Here is a 21063-nt window from a genome sequence, read left to right on the forward strand (position 1 = left end):
TTAATATTCCATGCCGTGTACTGGGAAGCGGGAAAATAATTCCAAATGCAGTAAAGTTGAAAAAAACCCCTGCATTTCTGCTATATTTTTGTGGGCTTGGATTTTACAGATTTCACTGTACGCCCCAAATGACATGTCTAGGGATACCAAATTTGTATAGGTCTTATAATGTTTTCATACATTTAAAAAAATTAAAACCTCCTGTGCAAACATTTTTTTGGGGATTTTGCCGTCTTCTGGAGCTAATAATGTTTTAATACTTTGGTGTACAGAGCTTTGGGAGAATTTTGATGACGTTAACAATTAATATTTTTAGGACTGTGCGACCTTTGGGTGCGATTTTCCATTACGGGGTTAAACGCAATTTAAAACAGTTATCATATTTTTATAGATCGTGCATTTTTGGCCACGGCAATACCTAATGTGTTTATGACTTTTACTGTTTATTTATATTTATATCAGTTCTAGGGAAAGGAGGGTGATTTGAGTTTTTAGGTTTTTTCATTATACATTTTTTGTAAACTTGCAATTTTGTAATTTTTACTATTTTTCAGACTCCCTAGGGTAATTTAACCCTAGGTTGTCTGTACAATCCCATCATATACTGCCATACTACAGTATGGCAGTATACACTCACCGGCCACTTTATTAGGTACACCTGTCCAACTTCTCGTTAACACTTAATTTCTAATCAGCCAATCACATGGCGCCAACTCAGTGCATTTAGGCATGTAGACATGGTCAAGACAATCTCCTGCAGTTCAATCCGAGCATCAGTATGGGGAAGAAAGGTGATTTGAGTGCCTTTGAACGTGGCATGGTTGTTGGTGCCAGAAGGGCTGGTCTGAGTATTTCCCCTGTCACATGTCGTTAAGGGGTTAAACATAAGGAAGAATTGATAAATTTGATGATACTAGCAGTTAAGAGAGGTCTTAAGGTGAAATGGATATCTATGCATATACTGACAATGAAACAAGTTAGGAGGAAGTGGATGGAATATTTGTATTTTCAATGAGTAAAAACAGGAAATATAAAAAAGAAAATGAGACCAAGTGGAAACGCAACTGGTTGCCAATTGTAAACCATATTTTTTCCCAGGAAGAAAAGGTTGCTTTCTTTGATATAATGCAGAAAAGTGAGGACTGAAAGATTTTAATGGGTTTCGGACACCAGAGCAGAACATAAAGGAGGGAGGGGAGGGTATAAAATGATAGAACGAATATAAGAATTAATTGAATTGTTGTTATCTTTGTATTAATGACGAGAACTTTGTATATTTTATAAAAGTAGACACCCAAGAGGGGTTGAAATTGATGCATTTAGATAAATAACGAAAAAACCAAAAAGTATATTCACCTTCCGACGCCCCCCCCCCACCCGGGGAAGTCCTCTTCCATACATCGTGACTCCGGCATCGGCTCCGTGTCCCTGCGCGGTCCTTTGCAGGCATCGTGACGTTAGGCACTCGTTGACATTCTACTATGTGCGCCGGCATCGGGGCACAGTATGATGTCAACTAACAGCTGACTTCGATGCCTGCAACGGACCGTGCGGGGACACAGAGCTGATGCCAGAGTCACAATGTATGGAAGAGGACCTGCTGTGGGGTGTCACAAGGCGAGTACAGGGGTCCGCCAGGCTACATACTACAGGGGTCCGGCAGGCCATATACTACAGGGGGCCGACAGGCCATATACTACAGGGGGCTGGGTAGGCCATATACCACAGGGGGCAGGCAGGCCATATACCACAGGGGGCCGGTAGGCTATAAACCACAGGGGCCGGTAGGCTATATACCACAGGCGGCCGGCAGGATACATACCACAGGGGGCTGGCAGGCTATATACTACAGGGGGATGGCAGGCTATATGCTACATGGGGCTGGCTATATACTACAGGAGCTGGCAGGCTATATTCTGGAGCTATGCCCAATGCATTTCCCACCCTCGGCTTATACTCGAGTCAATAGGTTTTTCCAGGTTTTTGTGTTAAAATTAGGGGTCTTGGCTTATATACTTGGGTCGGCCTATACTCGAGTATATACGGTATGATTATACTAGAATTTAAAAAACAAGATATATTATAAAAATGGATAAGGCAGTATTTTTCCTAGCCAATTGGTGCTTAACAATTTGGATTGTAAAAGGATATAAAACACTTTATTAAAAGCATTAATACATTTTAAACATAATAAAAACACATTATAACTATACAGATCTTTATTTTAGCAACTGCAGAAAACAGCAAATTTCACAGAATACTATTGTGGCTCCTTTTCTTTGTTTTTCTCAATTCTATTTTGAATTAATATCTGTACCACTCGGTTAATGTCCAGGCCTAAAAGAAACAAATATGTATAAGTCAAATGTGAAAGAAATGCAGTTTGCCTCCTTCTTGTAAAAGCTAAAAAACAACAACTATGGAATGTAGTTTGAATGAAGCTCAATGTTCACTAGTATGAAGGTAGGTTTACATATATATAACCGATTGATGCTGAGGAAAGGGTAATTTTACATGGAATTTCTATTATATCCCTGTTTTTCTCCAAGAAATGAATTGTTACTAGTTTAAGTGACCTGGACATTTAAAAGAAAAACCCTCGTATATACTCGTGTATGAAAAACATCCCCTCGCTTTATACATGAGTCTATTAAAAAAAAAACCACTTAAAAAAATAAACTTATATACTCACCCTCCGATGTTTCATGGACGCGGCCATGTTTTCTTCTAGCAGGCGCATACTATGACGCGGCCGCTGCTGACGTCATAGTATGCGCGGCCACGAAGAAAACATGGCCGCGTCCATGACAGAAGCAAGAAGAAAGAAGAGGAGCCGCGGAGAAGAAAGAAGACTGAACACGCTGACATCGGGGAGCCGCGCTGACATCGGAGGGTGAGGGTGTATTACCGGAATACCTATGAGAACTGAAGGGGTAGAAGGGGACAAACGAATTGAATAACTTCTTTAATCATTTTGATGAGTTGAGTAACTCTGTAGTGTTGGGATGTAGCGTAGGGGATGGCTCAAATATAAATGTGATGGGGGAACATTACGGGGGAGGAAAACTGGAAATGATGCCGCTCATTAAGGATGAGGATGTGGTATTAGAACTTGGACGGCTGAAATCTAATAAAGCTGGAGGCCCAGATATGGTAGATAACAGGGTTTTGAAAACGTGTTGTAAAGAGCTGGGTGAGGTCTTCACACATCTATTTAACATGAGCCTACAATGTGGAACAGTGCCCACTTTATGGAAAACGTCGGTCATAGTCCCAGTAAAGAAAGTTCCTCGACCAAAATTACTAAAGATTATAGACCAATAGCATTGACCTGAGTGGTTATGAAAATTTTAGAAAGACTGGTTATGCGGCACTTATCCAGTGTGGTGAAGGACTTTGTAGATCCATTACAATTTGCATATCGCCGCGGGTTGGGAGTAGATGATGCATTAATCAATTTGCTACACAGAGTATGTGCTCATCTTGAATCCCCCAAAGCAGAGGTTCGCCTGTCGTTTTTTGACTTCAGCAGCGCATTTAATACGATCATTCCGGCACTGCTGGAGTCTAAACTACAGGCCATGCAGATAGAACCGACCATGATTAAATGGCTGATGACTTATCTGAGTTCAAGACCGCAGAAGGTCAGGCTAGGTGATACATGGTCTGATGAGGTGGTGTGTAGTACTGGGGCCCCTCAGGGTACTGTTGTTTATTCTGTACACCTCAGACTTTAGGAAAAACGATCCGGGTTGTTTTCTTCAGAAATACTCGGATGATTCCGTACTGGTGGGCTGTATTAAGGAGGGGGACGATAGTGAATATCGACAGTCAGTGATTACATTTACTGAATGGTGCAGCTCAAATTGTGCTAAATGTAAACAAGACAAAATAATTGGTTATAAATTTTTCGAGGAGAAGGGGCGATACTTCCAAAACACTTACTATAGCAGGGACAGAAGTAGAGCAGGTGAGTAGCTACAAATACTTGGACGTGATCATAGATAATAAATTAAGCTGGCATGAGCATATCAAAAAGGTAGGCAGACGTGCAAATAGCAATCTATTTTTTTTACATAGACGGGGCATTTGACGTCCCAAGGACCATGATGGTAGGTTTTTATAACACGGTTATGATGAGCGCATTTGCATTAGCAGCTTGGGGCAACTGTATTTCTAGTAGGGATTGTCAGAGGATGAATAAGATAATTAAGAAAGCCTCCTCGATAGTGGGCTCGTCCCTTGAAAAATGGGAGAAACTAGTACGGTGTGGGATACTCAAAAAATTGGATAAAATTAATAATAACAGTGACCATCCAATGCACGGCGTGCTGCAGGCACAGATTAGTGGCTTTAGTTCCCGTTTTATTCTTATGCGATGCAGGTCGAGAGATTTAAGAAGACATTTATACCGGCCGCTCTCGAGCTGTCAAATACAGCGAGCAGAGGTAGAATATGTAAGGATCATGCTGAACGACTCCAAGAAATGTGAACTGGAGGGTACTATTTAATTACATTTAATAATCCATTTATGTATTGTAAATCGATGTAATGCATATTTATACCTGTGTTCTCTTTCCCTTCTATGGTGTATGTGGTTTTATGTGAGTTTTAAATATGTGATGTCTTTGTTGAATCGGTGTATTGCGGATGTGACACTAAGTTCCCGTTCGGGATAATACAGTATTATTATTATTAAAAGTTTATAAATGGTCTAATCAGATTGGAATGATTACTGAAACACAATGGGGGGAGATTTATAAGAATGTGATTAGGAGCACGATAAATCTAAATCCTAGATGCACACAACTAAATATATTATATAGGGCACTTTTTTCTCCACAACTTATGTTTAAAACTGGGTTGAAAGATAATTCGAATTGTATGAGATGCAAGACAAACAATGCTGATGTTCTCCATGTTCTATGGGATTGCCCGAGGATTGGGAATTTTTGGAACGAAATCTTTGAGTGTGTCGAGGCTCAGGCAGTTTGCTCTTTACCACGCATAGTAACTCTCGGGATCTTGGGACTAATTCCAACTGATATAGGTTCGAGATGTAAAAGAGACCTGGTATTAAAGGTGTTATTTCTGGCAAGACTGGTTCTGATTAAACATTGGAAAGATGCTAAGGCTCCAGCAGTAAAGGAATGGCATCATTTAGTAGAACGTATAAAGATATATGAATGTGCATATGAAAAACGTTATAGAAGGGGAAAGGTCTTAATGAACTATGGGACCAATGGAATTTATGAGGAGGGAGAGGAATATGGGTTAATGAAATAGAGGAATTGAACTTCGTTCTTGTTTTTTTTTTTTTTTCCCGACTATCTCCAGCATGGGTTGTATGGGTGGGAGAGGGTGGTATGGTAAATTGATATGTAAAATGGGTGTTATGATAGATATGCGGTTAATTATGGTTATGATCTGATCTGATAATGGATTAGTATGTAGGGGAAAGGGAAGGGTATGAGTCACAAATTCGCTGGATTATTTGTCTGTCTGATTCTGAAGTTTATTAAAAAGCACTATGATGACTGTATAATTACCTTATATACTCGAGTATAAGCCTAGTTTTTCAGCACAAAAAATGTGCTGAAAACCCCAAACTCGGCTTATACTCGAGTCCAAAAAAATAAATAAATCAAAACGCGCCTTTCTGGCGGCACCCGTAGATCTTCTGTGCGATCCATCCGGTATTGTTGTGCTGCACAACGGGGAAGGGGGGGGCTATATACACTGGGGCAGGGGCTGGCAGGCTATATACACTGGGGCAGGGGCTGGCAAGTTATATACACTGGGGCAGGGGCTAGCAAGCTATATACACTGGGGCAGGGGCTGGCAAGCTATATACTGGAGAGGCTGTGACCAATGCATTTCTCACCCTCGGCTTATACTCGAGTCAATAGGTTTTCACAGTTTTTTGTGGTAAAATTAGGGGCCTCGGCTTATACTCGGGTCGGCTTATACTCGAGTATATAATAATAATATATATATATATAGTAATAAGAGTGAGGGAGGGTGATACAATAATAATGCCGATTATATACTCTATTGCTTTTAAAGAAATGCCTGTAGAATATATTTTTTATATTATGAACTTGGAAAAATAAAAAGTTTAAAAAAAAAAAGTTTATTTTTTTTAAGGGCTGTGGGGGCAGGCTGGCTGTATACTACTAGGGGCTTGCTGTATACTACTAGGGGCATGCTGTATACTACTAGGGGCTTGCTGTATACTACATGGGGGCTGGCAGGCTGCATACTACTGGGGGCTGGCAGGCTGCATACTACTGGGGGCTGGCAGGCTGCATACTACTGGGGGCTGGCAGCCTGTATACTACTGGGGGCTGGCAGCCTGTATACTACTGGGGGCTGTCTGTATACTACATGGGCGCTGGCAGGCCGTATACTACTGGGGGCTGGCAGGCTGTATACTACTAGGGGGGGGGGTTTGACCAACGCATTTCCCACCCTTGGCTTATACTCGAGTCAGTAGTGACCACTCTCCATCCTAATTGTCAAGTTTGCCCTTTCTCTACTCACCCTCCTAAACAGACTTGGGCATGATTGTAACTGCCCTTGGTGCACTGGAGGAGTGGTTCCTAAATCTGCAATACTGAGATTTAAAGACTGACCTAATTGAGCCCCCATTTTCCTCAACCTCCTCCTCTTACAGCTTTCCCTCAGAGCAGGGGAAAGGGCTGTGGAGCAGTTAAATCTGGGGATCAGTTTCAAGAAATTTTTAAGTGCTCCAAGTCTAAAATCAGAACAAAACCAACAAAAGGTAGGATTAAATAGATCTTTGGCGAAATCTTCTGCTAGTCTTCCTGTAAGCAGTTTATGAAAATGTCACAAATTTTATGTTGAAGATAAAGTGAATACCACAATGTAATTTTATTCAGTTTCTGAATAAAGACATGTAAACATTAAAATATGAACAATTAGGAAAACAGATGTACCTTTAAGTACTGGTTTTGTATTAGCAAATTTTTCAACTTCTGCTACCACTTCTGAAATGTGCATGTTCTTCTTTCCACCAAATGTCATACTACAAGGATCATATGTTTTGATTGAAGATGGAGCACAATTCAAATCAGCAATTTTTGGATTATGCACAGCAGCAACAAGTTTGTGTTGTTCTACTGGAAAGGAATAATTTAATCAGATACATTTTAGTTAATGATTTGCCACATTTAAAAGGAAGCAAACAATATCACTGAAAGGAAACCAGTCATCAGATATTCCTTTAATAGGCCACTAAAAGTATGTTGTCCAGCAGATAAATACCTCACAGATTATGATGTTTCTTTCATGACCCAGTGCTGTGTCCTCATTCAGAAAATTGAATTTGAAGCAAAGCGTAATCAGCATTTAAATTGCTGCATGGAGATTTCCCTTGCTTGAACGGCACCCCCCGCAGCATATTCAGGGGTGTCGATCATTGCTATGGGGCTGTCAATGGTAAATGCCTGTAAGGTACTGTTACTTACAGGCAGTGTAAAAAAAAAGTGGAAAAAAAAAGTTTCAAATAATAAATGAATAAATAGCCCCCCCCCCCTTCCGAAACACATTACACTTCAGCCAACCAGGTCTTCATACTTATCATCTGCTACAGGGGACCAATTCTTTTTGCTGCATGAGGTGAAAAGAAAATAACTACTATAATACTGCCCCCTATGTACAAGAATATAACTACTATAATACTACCCCTATGTACAAGAATATAACTACTATAATACTACTCCCTATGTACAAGAATATAACTACTATAATACTGCCCCCTATGTACAAGAATATAACTACTATAATACTGCCCCCTATGTACAAGAATATAACTACTATAATACTACTCCCTATGTACAAGAATATAACTACTATAATACTGCCCCCTATGTACAAGAATATAACTACTATAATACTGCCCCCTATGTACAAGAATATAACTACTATAATACTGCCCCCTATGTACAAGAATAAAACTACTATAATACTGCTCCCTATGTACAAGAATATAACTACTATAATACTGCTCCCTATGTACAAGAATATAACTACTATAATACTGCCCACTACGTACAATATAACTACTATAATACAGTCCCCTATGTACAATAATATAACTACTATAATACTGCCCCCTATGTACAATAATATAACTACTATAATAGTAGTAATGAAAAGAAAAAAATAAATCCCTTCGGTACCAGCTTGGTAGAAAATATTGATCCTTTGTGTACACAAACATCATAGGTTTTGGATCACATATACATAGGAAAACATTTTATCATCTTTGACTCATGAGGTCATCATATTTAACAATATGGAACAAGCAGAAAACCGCGATTTTGTAATAACAGATTTCATGAACGTTCCACAGTGAATAAGTAAAGCGTTTTCCATTTTTAAACAAACCAAAGCTGGACCTGCTTCGGATAACAGCACCTGGAGTCTTAGAAGGGAGCTGGAATAGGCAATGTCCAATCGTTTGAGATTGTGAGGTTACTCCACTATGTTGCAAAATTATCTAGACAAAAAAATTATCCCAAGGGGCTTAAGGATATATAAATTTCCTACTGCAACATATGATCAAACCTTTATGACCCGTTGTAATCAAATGTTAACTGTTCGCTGCAAGTTATGACTTTGATCATTGAACAAAAACGTACTAACTTACAAACTATAAAAGCAAAGTCGTTAACTTCACAATTAAAACAACAGGCAAGTGTGACACTTTTCTTAAATACAAGCACAGTTGGAAAACCAAGACAAAATCATGGATACCAAAAAGGCCAAGTTCAATCATGACAACACAGACTACATTACAGTTTGGGTACATGTTAAAGAGTACAGGAGACTACGCTTGATCCTGAGGAAACGACATTCAAACAAACGTTCCACAAGTAAGGTATCCTTTTCTTCATCGGAGAACGATTCAGACCACTATACAGAAAACACAGATTTTGACACAACTAATAAGGAAAAAACTCAGACAAAAAACGGCTGCCCATCCTCTCCACTGGGAAGAACAAAAAAACAAGGAGAGCAGAGAGAGGCTACTAAAAACGCAAGTCAATATGTTACACGCCAAACAAACAAGATAAATAAAGTGTCTTGGGTTTCTCAGGGGGTCTACTGAGATAGCCCTCAAATAATCACGTGGGAGTTAATAAAGAAAAATACAACTCGTGATTTGAAAATGTGATAGTGCTTGTTTATTTACAGCTATTTACAACAATTTGTGTGTTCTAGTTTTTTCAAGTTCAAGTCCTCGGCATCAGTGATCGATCTAGAAAATAAGATGGATCAAGAGGGGTATGAGAGACGGCTCGGAGCGGCCTGTAGGTTATAATATATGATGATAGGATGGGCTCACCTCCGGGGCTGCGTACATCTCAATAGCTTCCGAGTATGGGCTCCGTGAGGCTCCTTAGGATATAGTGTTGTAGCATAGGGTTACCCCAGAGTCAGTGGTCAGGTGAAAACTGGTCACAGTGGGGTGGATCGATGATCCAAAAGGAGTGCACAGAGAACGAAAGGTGGAGGGTGAGAAGATAAGCGTTGTGTCCGTATGGGTTAGGGTTTTAAATGACACTGTAGTCACAAAAAAAGTCCCTATTACACCCTAGTTTAGGACGCAAATCTAGTATACCCTGATAGCCTAGCCTCGGGACTATGGTCCTATTTAACCATAGGCCCGACTGGAACCTGACCCTGCAATAACTGGCCCTGTTATAGACCTAATTGGCAGGTGGAGTCAGGTTCTGGTCTTAATATTAACACAAAGGTGCCGAAAATAGGTTTTTGGCTCCTATGTTGTGGGATGCAAGTCCTGAGGGGAGTGTGGAAACCCGAATCCCGACAAGGCTTGTTTCGCCCTATGGGGCTCGTCAGGGGATCATTGGGTTCATCCAGCAGATTGTCCTATTAACAGATGGGGAGTCTGCTTTAGTTATAGACCTAAATTGCATACGCAGTGTAAATGGTTTGCATAAAGAGAAACTTTGTCCTACCTTGTCCCTTGTGGGGGCAACTTCACAGGTAAGGCGGCGAAGCCAGGCAAGATGGGCTTAGGGAGTCTAGTGTCGGCTCCTGGTCTAAGTCCTTGGGTCCAGTGGGATCTCCTGGAATGAATCTGGGTGCCGAGGTTTTAAATGAGCGCGCCGTAATAAGGAGGAGTGCCATGCCCCGCCCCCAACAACGACGTCCATGGGCGCCAGCCAATCAGGAGGTTTGATCAGGAGGCTGCCTCCATGGGCGGCGCGGGCGCACGCGCCGGGTACACGGCGACTAGCGGATATCGCCGTGAAGTCGCGCCAAAAATTGGGCGCGGCTAGCGCATGCGCACGAGCGGCACATTGCCGATGTCAGTGCGCATGCGCCCGGAGCGTGCGCACCGCCGCCCGGTTGCCCACCAGGGAGTGGGTGGAGATCCACTCAGTGGGCGGAGATGGGCGGCAGCGGGGAGGAGTCAAGGCTAAGGTGAGTATAGGCAGGTAAGAACGGGCGCATAGGGGGAGGCGGGGTAGAGTGAAACACCTCCGCATGTTGATTGTAGCCCAACATGGGATAAATAGCACATGTTGGGTACAGATAGATGTGGTAGGGATTTTTGGCATATTTGTCTCAGTGGTCAAGGGGTGGCATGTGGGTGATCAGTGGGTGTCTGTAAGGGGAATGGAACTAAAATAAAGAGATCATGAACTGGGTATATGGGAGGAGGAGTGGAGGAGGGGTAGTAAGGAATTATATTGCTAGGTCATATTATAGAAAACAAGCAAAGCTCAATTGTTCATTGAGACCTAATGGGGATTCAGTCTTTAGTCTGAAAATCCATCTCGTTTCCTTTTGTCTAAGGTAACGATCCCAGTCGCCCCCTCTATCTGGTGGTTTCACCAGGTCAATGCCGATGAAGGATAGGCCTGTTGGGTTACCATTGTGCTCCTCATGTATGTGTCTGGACAGTGGTTTGTCTCTGTCGTGTCCGATATCGCCAAGGTGTTCGCCGACCCTGCGTCGGAATTCGCGGAAGGTTTTCCCTACGTATTGTTTCCCGCATATGCAGGTGGCTAGATAAATGACACCTAGGGATTTGCAATTAATAAAGTGGTTGATGTCATATGAGAGTCCTGTCGTGTTACTCGTAAATCTCTTGCAGGTTTTCACTACTTTACAGGCGACACAGCCACTGCAACGGTAACAGCCTTTGCTGGTTTGGGTGAGCCACGTCTGATCAGGTTTGGGTCTCACGTAGTGGCTGTGGACTACCCTGTCCCTGATGTTGCGTCCCCTCCTAAAAGTAATGGAGGGGTGTTCTGTAGTTACCGGGGATAGGTCCGGGTCCATTCTTAGTATATGCCAGTGTTTATTCAGAATTTGGCGTATGGTATCGGTCCCCCCATCGTAGGTGCCAATAAGTCTTATGGTCTGTACTGTTGTGGGTCTTGGTTGACTGGTGAGGAGACTGGTTCGGTCCAAGGTCTGTGCTTTTTTGTATGCCGATTTAAGTATTGTGTCAGGATAGCCACGTGCTAGAAATCTTGATCGGAGTTCTTTGGCTTCTTTTTGAAATTCACTCAGAGTTGAGCAGTTCCTCCGGGCCCTGAGGTATTGACCAAACGGGATACCTCTTTTAAGGGCGGGGGGGGGGGGGGTGGTTGGACTCCCACCTAAGGAGTGAGTTGGTAGATGTTGGTTTCCTGAAGATGGAGGTTTCTAGGTCGCCCTGGTTATTCTTTTGGATCATGACGTCCAGAAAAGGGATGCGGGATGTCTGGATTTCATACGTGAACCTTAGTCCCAGGGTATTGTCATTAAGATCGTCAACTAACTGTGACCAGTTTTCACCTGACCACTGACTCTGGGGTAACCCTATGCTACAACACTATATCCTAAGGAGCCTCACGGAGCCCATACTCGGAAGCTATTGAGATGTACGCAGCCCCGGAGGTGAGCCCATCCTATCATCATATATTATAACCTACAGGCCGCTCCGAGCCGTCTCTCATACCCCTCTTGATCCATCTTATTTTCTAGATCGATCACTGATGCCGAGGACTTGAACTTGAAAAAACTAGAACACACAAATTGTTGTAAATAGCTGTAAATAAACAAGCACTATCACATTTTCAAATCACGAGTTGTATTTTTCTTTATTAACTCCCACGTGATTATTTGAGGGCTATCTCAGTAGACCCCCTGAGAAACCCAAGACACTTTATTTATATTCTACATAGTACTCTAGGGATGGCCGGTTTTCTCAAAACAGGACTAGACACGTCCCAGTGGTTGACAGAAGCAAGCGAGGTGTTTTCAGATAAAGCGTTCACTTTGAAAAAATATACACCTACCATTAAAGGAGCCTTTAAGGAGCTCCATCAAATATATAGAGACCAAATTAGCTCCTGGTGGGAAGTCCAAGGACTAGAAAACTATATTAAGCATAACATAGTTCCCCGCGGACTTAGAATTCCACTTATCCCTGCTGCCCGTTACCAAGGCTCAGGTTTTATCACTAAGTGGGAAAAAGAGGCTACTGGGTGCTCCATACGTCTTATGCAACTCCTCCTACAGGAGGAAAAAACGAGACTAGACATCTTGACCACTAAACTGAAGGAACATATCGAGATCACAGATAAATTCTCTACAGACCCCGAATTTATCACTCACGAAAAACAGTTACAAAATAACCTGGAAAGATTTCAATTCCATCTAAAAGAAAGGAAACACAAACAATTCAATAGAGACCTCAACGACTTTAAAGACAATAAAGCCTACTCTCGTATTAACGTTAGACCTACTCCAGACGACACGGACTTGACAACCGACACAGACACTGACACGGACCGCTCGGTGTCCAGCCAAGACCCAAGAGGAAGAGGAAGGGGCAGACGTGGAAGAGGTAGGGGAAGCAATAGGAAAGGCGCACCACCTGGAAACAGTACAACATGTATAGAAAATACATCTACAAACCCTGTTCCGCACGCAATGGCATCCTCATCATCATCCTCTTCTTCCTCCCCTTTTTTACCAGTAGGCCCGATCTATCCCCTCAGGAATCGGAACACCAGAGGACGCACTCAGACTCACTAATAGTCAACTTGTCGAACCATATACTTACCCCTGCAGAATCCTCAGTCCTTAGAAAGGGGTTATCATTCATCCCCACCAACAAATGTGACACTTTTAACTGGTATAAGGACATACAATTATTTTTACGTAAATTACGTTGGCACAAATTCTTTAAAATTAAAGAAAGGAAAGAATGCCAAGACCTAGGGATTCCCAGTGACATCTTGGCAGACGTACACCTACTAAACAGCCTATCTATCCCATTACCAACCACGGCCGGTAAAGGTCCTTTCACAAACCTAAAAAACAGGAGCACAAAAACTCCCCCAATAGGTGAGATTTCAAGTATTGACATCTTCGCACGACTCATACTCAATGACCTAGACAAAGCAGATCTAAGATCTAAAACTATCAACTGTAACAAAGAGGAAATCACGGCCTTATCTTCACTTGAAAAAGACCTCAGTATCACTATCAAACCATCAGACAAAGGGGGGAATAAAGTGATTATGCGGTCAGAAGACTATCGCACAATGTGCCTTAACCTTCTTAACGACAAGGAAGGCTATTCTATCCTCACAAAAAACCCCACAGAACAGTTCTTAGACGAATTACGTAACATCCTCAAGAGAGCACTAACCAAAGAACTCATTAACCAAGAAGAACATGACTTCCTCCTACCCAGACATCCTGTGATGGCCACGTTCTATGGACTTCCCAAGATACATAAGGGTACCAACCCTCTGAAAGGTCGTCCCATAGTATCAGGAGTAGGGTCACTTTGTCAAAATGTAGGCATCTACATTGATAAGGTACTCGCCCCCTTTGTTACAGCCCTACCCTCTTATACCCGGGACACCACCGATCTGCTCAAAAGATTGGATGGGCTTAACATCGGACCAAACACCCTACTAGCCAGCATAGACGTGGAGGCCCTCTACTCCTCCATTCCACATAATCTGGGACTAAAGGCTATCGAATTTTATCTCAACACCAGGGGTAATCACTGTAAGGCACATAGTTTCTTCATTCTAGAACTACTAGAGTTCTCTTTAACCCACAACTTCTTCACCTTCGATGGCAGAGTGTACCACCAGCTCAGGGGCACAGCTATGGGGAGTTCGTGCGCTCCCACATACGCCAATTTGTTCCTGGGCTGGTGGGAACACTGCTGCGGCTTTGGTGGGGAGGAAGTTGGTCCCAGAAACATCGACATGGCAAGCCTGTGGGCCCGCTACATCGATGATGTCTTTATAACGTGGGAAGGCTCATCTGACCAGTTCAAACAGCTAGTTGACGATCTTAATGACAATACCCTGGGACTAAGGTTCACGTATGAAATCCAGACATCCCGCATCCCTTTTCTGGACGTCATGATCCAAAAGAATAACCAGGGCGACCTAGAAACCTCCATCTTCAGGAAACCAACATCTACCAACTCACTCCTTAGGTGGGAGTCCAACCACCCCCCCGCCCTTAAAAGAGGTATCCCGTTTGGTCAATACCTCAGGGCCCGGAGGAACTGCTCAACTCTGAGTGAATTTCAAAAAGAAGCCAAAGAACTCCGATCAAGATTTCTAGCACGTGGCTATCCTGACACAATACTTAAATCGGCATACAAAAAAGCACAGACCTTGGACCGAACCAGTCTCCTCACCAGTCAACCAAGACCCACAACAGTACAGACCATAAGACTTATTGGCACCTACGATGGGGGGACCGATACCATACGCCAAATTCTGAATAAACACTGGCATATACTAAGAATGGACCCGGACCTATCCCCGGTAACTACAGAACACCCCTCCATTACTTTTAGGAGGGGACGCAACATCAGGGATAGGGTAGTCCACAGCCACTACGTGAGACCCAAACCTGATCAGACGTGGCTCACCCAAACCAGCAAAGGCTGTTACCGTTGCAGTGGCTGTGTCGCCTGTAAAGTAGTGAAAACCTGCAAGAGATTTACGAGTAACACGACAGGACTCTCATATGACATCAACCACTTTATTAATTGCAAATCCCTAGGTGTCATTTATCTAGCCACCTGCATATGCGGGAAACAATACGTAGGGAAAACCTTCCGCGAATTCCGACGCAGGGTCGGCGAACACCTTGGCGATATCGGACACGACAGAGACAAACCACTGTCCAGACACATACATGAGGAGCACAATGGTAACCCAACAGGCCTATCCTTCATCGGCATTGACCTGGTGAAACCACCAGATAGAGGGGGCGACTGGGATCGTTACCTTAGACAAAAGGAAACGAGATGGATTTTCAGACTAAAGACTGAATCCCCATTAGGTCTCAATGAACAATTGAGCTTTGCTTGTTTTCTATAATATGACCTAGCAATATAATTCCTTACTACCCCTCCTCCACTCCTCCTCCCATATACCCAGTTCATGATCTCTTTATTTTAGTTCCATTCCCCTTACAGACACCCACTGATCACCCACATGCCACCCCTTGACCACTGAGACAAATATGCCAAAAATCCCTACCACATCTATCTGTACCCAACATGTGCTATTTATCCCATGTTGGGCTACAATCAACATGCGGAGGTGTTTCACTCTACCCCGCCTCCCCCTATGCGCCCGTTCTTACCTGCCTATACTCACCTTAGCCTTGACTCCTCCCCGCTGCCGCCCATCTCCGCCCACTGAGTGGATCTCCACCCACTCCCTGGTGGGCAACCGGGCGGCGGTGCGCACGCGCCGGGCGCATGCGCACTGACATCGGCAATGTGCCGCTCGTGCGCATGCGCTAGCCGCGCCCAATTTTTGGCGCGACTTCACGGCGATATCCGCTAGTCGCCGTGTACCCGGCGCGTGCGCCCGCGCCGCCCATGGAGGCAGCCTCCTGATCAAACCTCCTGATTGGCTGGCGCCCATGGACGTCGTTGTTGGGGGCGGGGCATGGCACTCCTCCTTATTACGGCGCGCTCATTTAAAACCTCGGCACCCAGATTCATTCCAGGAGATCCCACTGGACGCAAGGACTTAGACCAGGAGCCGACACTAGACTCCCTAAGCCCATCTTGCCTGGCTACGCCGCCTTACCTGTGAAGTTGCCCCCACAAGGGACAAGGTAGGACAAAGTTTCTCTTTATGCAAACCATTTACACTGCGTATGCAATTTAGGTCTATAACTAAAGCAGACTCCCCATCTGTTAATAGGACAATCTGCTGGATGAACCCAATGATCCCCTGACGAGCCCCATAGGGCGAAACAAGCCTTGTCGGGATTCGGGTTTCCACACTCCCCTCAGGACTTGCATCCCACAACATAGGAGCCAAAAACCTATTTTCGGCACCTTTGTGTTAATATTAAGACCAGAACCTGACTCCACCTGCCAATTAGGTCTATAACAGGGCCAGTTATTGCAGGGTCAGGTTCCAGTCGGGCCTATGGTTAAATAGGACCATAGTCCCGAGGCTAGGCTATCAGGGTATACTAGATTTGCGTCCTAAACTAGGGTGTAATAGGGACTTTTTTTGTGACTACAGTGTCATTTAAAACCCTAACCCATACGGACACAACGCTTATCTTCTCACCCTCCACCTTTCGTTCTCTGTGCACTCCTTTTGGATCATCGATCCACCCCACTGTGACCAGTTTTCACCTGACCACTGACTCTGGGGTAACCCTATGCTACAACACTATATCCTAAGGAGCTTCACGGAGCCCATACTCGGAAGCTATTGAGATGTACGCAGCCCCGGAGGTGAGCCCATCCTATCATCATATATTATAACCTACAGGCCGCTCCGAGCCGTCTCTCATACCCCTCTTGATCCATCTTATTTTCTAGATCGATCACGGATGCCGAGGACTTGAACTTGAAAAAACTAGAACACACAAATTGTTGTAAATAGCTGTAAATAAACAAGCACTATCACATTTTCAAATCACGAGTTGTATTTTTCTTTACGCCAAACAAACAAGACTACAAAAAACAACTACATTTTCATAGCGATGTAAATTTATCAGCCAGTAACCTTACATTTAATCAGATACAATTACTGTCCAAAGGACTAGGCTTTGCACCCATCAAACATATGGACTTATTCACAACTATATGTGATATTAACAAGTTAGTTAGTATTTCATTCAAAGAACACGGATACTTTTGGAACCAATATCAGTGAGGATAAACTCAATGGGGGACATGTATCATCATTTCTGCTAGTCAAATGGTCTCATTTTTGTGACACTTTTCGAATTTGCGACCTTTCACTCGACTTTTGCTTGCGTTTTTCAAGTACACCTTGGTCTGCGCCTTGTGCAGTGTGCCTTATGCATCTTTAGTTTCCAGATGTTCTGTGCACTTATGTATCACTTCGTTTGCTTATTTTTGTGACTTTTTAGGTGCAAATCTGCACCTGTTCCAGGGCAGATGCAAAGGAAGTATTTTTTTTCATGGATCCTATTTTAACATGTAAATTGGAATTATTTCACATGCTTCAAATGTTTAAAATTTTGCACAGTAACCTCTTTTTTGACATTTACTTCAAAGGGTAATTACATTACTGTTAACATTTGGGTTTACAAAACGCAATATAAACATCACGTTTACTATGTGTTTTGTAAATGCCAATGCTAACGGGATGTAATTGGGCAAATCACCTCTCCGATGTAATGTGTTTCAAAACGCAAGTAAAACGCAATTTGTGATTGCACCCATAACATCATGTGTGACCGCAGCCTCATATGTTGTCATCTCCCTGGGGTGTGAATAAAGTGCTTAATCCATTAATGCCGATGCCACTTATCACCCTCCTGACACGGCCCATTTTTTAAAATCTGCCCTGTGTCACTATAAGTGGTTATAACTTCGGAACGCTTTAACATATCCAAGTGATTTTGAAATTGTTTTCTCGTGACACTTTGTACTTCATATTGGTTGAAAAATTTTGGTGGTATAAGTTGTGTTTATTTATGAAAAAAAACTGATATTTGGTGAAAATTTTGAAAAAGTCACGATTTTTTAAATTGAAAATGTTACTTTTTCCATACTGTAACGGTCACTGTAACTGGAAGGTACCTGGGAGTGCCCGGGACGAAAGTCTCTATGGGAAGAGTATGGAGGGAGGAGTCTGTGGACCAGTGGACCCTCTGGACCACCGCAGGAGATGGAGAGAGTGTTAGCCGCAACCCGGGACTGGAGTCTAAGTGGCACCCTGGTCTTCACCAGAGCCCGCCGCAAAGCAGAATGGCCTTCTGGGCGGGGTGCCACCAGGTCGTTCCACGGGTGTGACTAAACCCGCGGTGGCAGCCTGGGATGACAGCAGGAGTGCGGCTTGGAAGGATGAGCTGGAACTCACGGCCGGCAAGCAGGCACTAGCTGGCGCAGGACCCAGGCGGGCAGGAATGGAAAGGTTCTTGGAGGAGAGTTGGTGGCTTGGATGAGTCTGGGAAAGCTGGAACAAGGGAGCCACCAGGAGCGTATGGGAATGCTGGAGAAAGGAAACATGGAGGTGTCTGGAAACGCTGGAGGAACACGGAGGCATCTGGAAACGCTAGAGGAAAACAGAGGCGCCTGGAAACGCTAGAGGAACGCGGAGGCGCCTGGAAACGCTAGAGGAACGCGGAGGCGCCTGGAAACGCTAGAGGAACGCGGAGGCGCCTGGAAACGCTAGAGGAACACAGAGGTGCCTGGAAACGCTAGAGGAACACGGAGGCGCCTGGAAACGCTAGAGGAACACAGAGGCGCCTGGAAACGCTGATGGGCAATCACTTCAACAGGAACCGCTGTGGGAAGCGAGGTGTGGAAACCTTGGAGGTTCCGTTAGAATGCTGAACATGGAATGGAAAGGTTCTTGGAGGAGAGTTGGTGGCTTGGATGAGTCTGGGAAAGCTGGAACAAGGGAGCCACCAGGAGCGTATGGGAATGCTGGAGAAAGGAAACATGGAGGCGTCTGGAAACGCTGGAGGAACACGGAGGCATCTGGAAACGCTAGAGGAAAACAGAGGCGCCTGGAAACGCTAGAGGAACACGGAGGCGCCTGGAAACGCTAGAGGAACACGGAGGCGCCTGGAAACGCTAGAGGAACACGGAGGCGCCTGGAAACGCTAGAGGAACGCGGAGGCGCCTGGAAACGCTAGAGGAACGCGGAGGCGCCTGGAAACGCTAGAGGAACACAGAGGTGCCTGGAAACGCTAGAGGAACACGGAGGCGCCTGGAAACGCTAGAGGAACACAGAGGCGCCTGGAAACGCTGATGGGCAATCACTTCAACAGGAACCGCTGTGGGAAGCGAGGTGTGGAAACCTTGGAGGTTCCGTTAGAATGCTGAACATGGAATGGAAAGGTTCTTGGAGGAGAGTTGGTGGCTTGGATGAGTCTGGGAAAGCTGGAACAAGGGAGCCACCAGGAGCGTATGGGAATGCTGGAGAAAGGAAACATGGAGGCGTCTGGAAACGCTGGAGGAACACGGAGGCATCTGGAAACGCTAGAGGAAAACAGAGGCGCCTGGAAACGCTAGAGGAACACGGAGGCGCCTGGAAACGCTAGAGGAACACGGAGGCGCCTGGAAACGCTAGAGGAACACGGAGGCGCCTGGAAACGCTAGAGGAACACGGAGGCGCCTGGAAACGCTAGAGGAACACGGAGGCGCCTGGAAACGCTAGAGGAACACGGAGGCGCCTGGAAACGCTAGAGGAAAACAGAGGCGCCTGGAAACGCTAGAGGAAAACAGAGGCGCCTGGAAACGCTAGAGGAACACGGAGGCGCCTGGAAACCCTAGAGGAACGCGGAGGCGCCTGGAAACGCTAGAGGAACGCGGAGGCGCCTGGAAACGCTAGAGGAACGCGGAGGCGCCTGGAAACGCTAGAGGAACGCGGAGGCGCCTGGAAACGCTAGAGGAACACGGAGGCGCCTGGAAACGCTAGAGGAACACGGAGGCGCCTGGAAACGCTAGAGGAACACGGAGGCGCCTGGAAACGCTAGAGGAAAACAGAGGCGCCTGGAAACGCTAGAGGAACACGGAGGCGCCTGGAAACGCTAGAGGAACGCGGAGGCGCCTGGAAACGCTAGGGGAACGCGGAGGCGCCTGGAAACGCTAGAGGAACGCGGAGGCGCCTGGAAACGCTAGAGGAACGCGGAGGCGCCTGGAAACGCTAGAGGAACGCGGAGGCGCCGGGAAACGCTAGAGGAACGCGGAGGCGCCTGGAAACGCTAGAGGAACGCGGAGGCGCCTAGAAACGCTAGAGGAACGCGGAGGCGCCTGGAAACGCTAGAGGAACGCGGAGGCGCCTGGAAACGCTAGAGGAACGCGGAGGCGCCTGGAAACGCTAGAGGAACGCGGAGGCGCCTGGAAACGCTAGAGGAACACGGAGGCGCCTGGAAACGCTAGAGGAACACGGAGGCGCCTGGAAACGCTAGAGGAACACGGAGGCGCCTGGAAACGCTAGAGGAACACGGAGGCGCCTGGAAACGCTAGAGGAACACGGAGGCGCCTGGAAACGCTAGAGGAACACGGAGGCGCCTGGAAACGCTAGAGGAACACGGAGGCGCCTGGAAACGCTAGAGGAACACGGAGGCGCCTGGAAACGCTAGAGGAACACGGAGGCGCCTGGAAACGCTAGAGGAACACGGAGGCGCCTGGAAACGCTAGAGGAACACGGAGGCGCCTGGAAACGCTAGAGGAACACGGAGGCGCCTGGAAACGCTAGAGGAACACGGAGGCGCCTGGAAACGCTAGAGGAACACAGAGGCGCCTGGAAACGCTGATGGGCAATCACTTCAACAGGAACCGCTGTGGGAAGCGAGGTGTGGAAACCTTGGAGGTTCCGTTAGAATGCTGAACATGGAATGGAAAGGTTCTTGGAGGAGAGTTGGTGGCTTGGATGAGTCTGGGAAAGCTGGAACAAGGGAGCCACCAGGAGCGTATGGGAATGCTGGAGAAAGGAAACATGGAGGCGTCTGGAAACGCTAGAGGAACATGGAGGCGTCTGGAAACGCTGGAGGAACACAGAGGCATCT

The 21063-nt window shown here is 45.4% G+C and overlaps 1 protein-coding gene across 12 annotated transcripts in view; it reads right to left on the reverse strand.

Annotated features, from left to right (window-relative positions):
* Positions 1-2201: 2201 nt before the first annotated feature.
* LOC140133136 (uncharacterized) overlaps positions 2202-21063 on the reverse strand; it is a 254866-nt gene continuing 236004 nt past the window's right edge. For 9 of the 12 annotated variants that reach the window (XM_072152850.1, XM_072152851.1, XM_072152859.1 and 6 more), the window contains 2 exons: positions 6960-7142; positions 2202-2337 (listed from right to left, as the gene is read on the reverse strand). In XM_072152850.1, coding sequence (XP_072008951.1) covers positions 2261-2337; positions 6960-7142 — 260 coding nt within the window. In that variant the 3' untranslated portion in view covers positions 2202-2260. Of the gene's footprint in view, positions 2338-6959; positions 7143-21063 lie in introns of those variants that run through there. The other 3 variants (XM_072152849.1, XM_072152855.1, XM_072152857.1) reach the window with 3 other exon arrangements.

Source organism: Engystomops pustulosus, chromosome 5 (assembly GCF_040894005.1).
Source record: "Engystomops pustulosus chromosome 5, aEngPut4.maternal, whole genome shotgun sequence".
Lineage (NCBI taxonomy): Eukaryota > Metazoa > Chordata > Amphibia > Anura > Leptodactylidae > Engystomops > Engystomops pustulosus.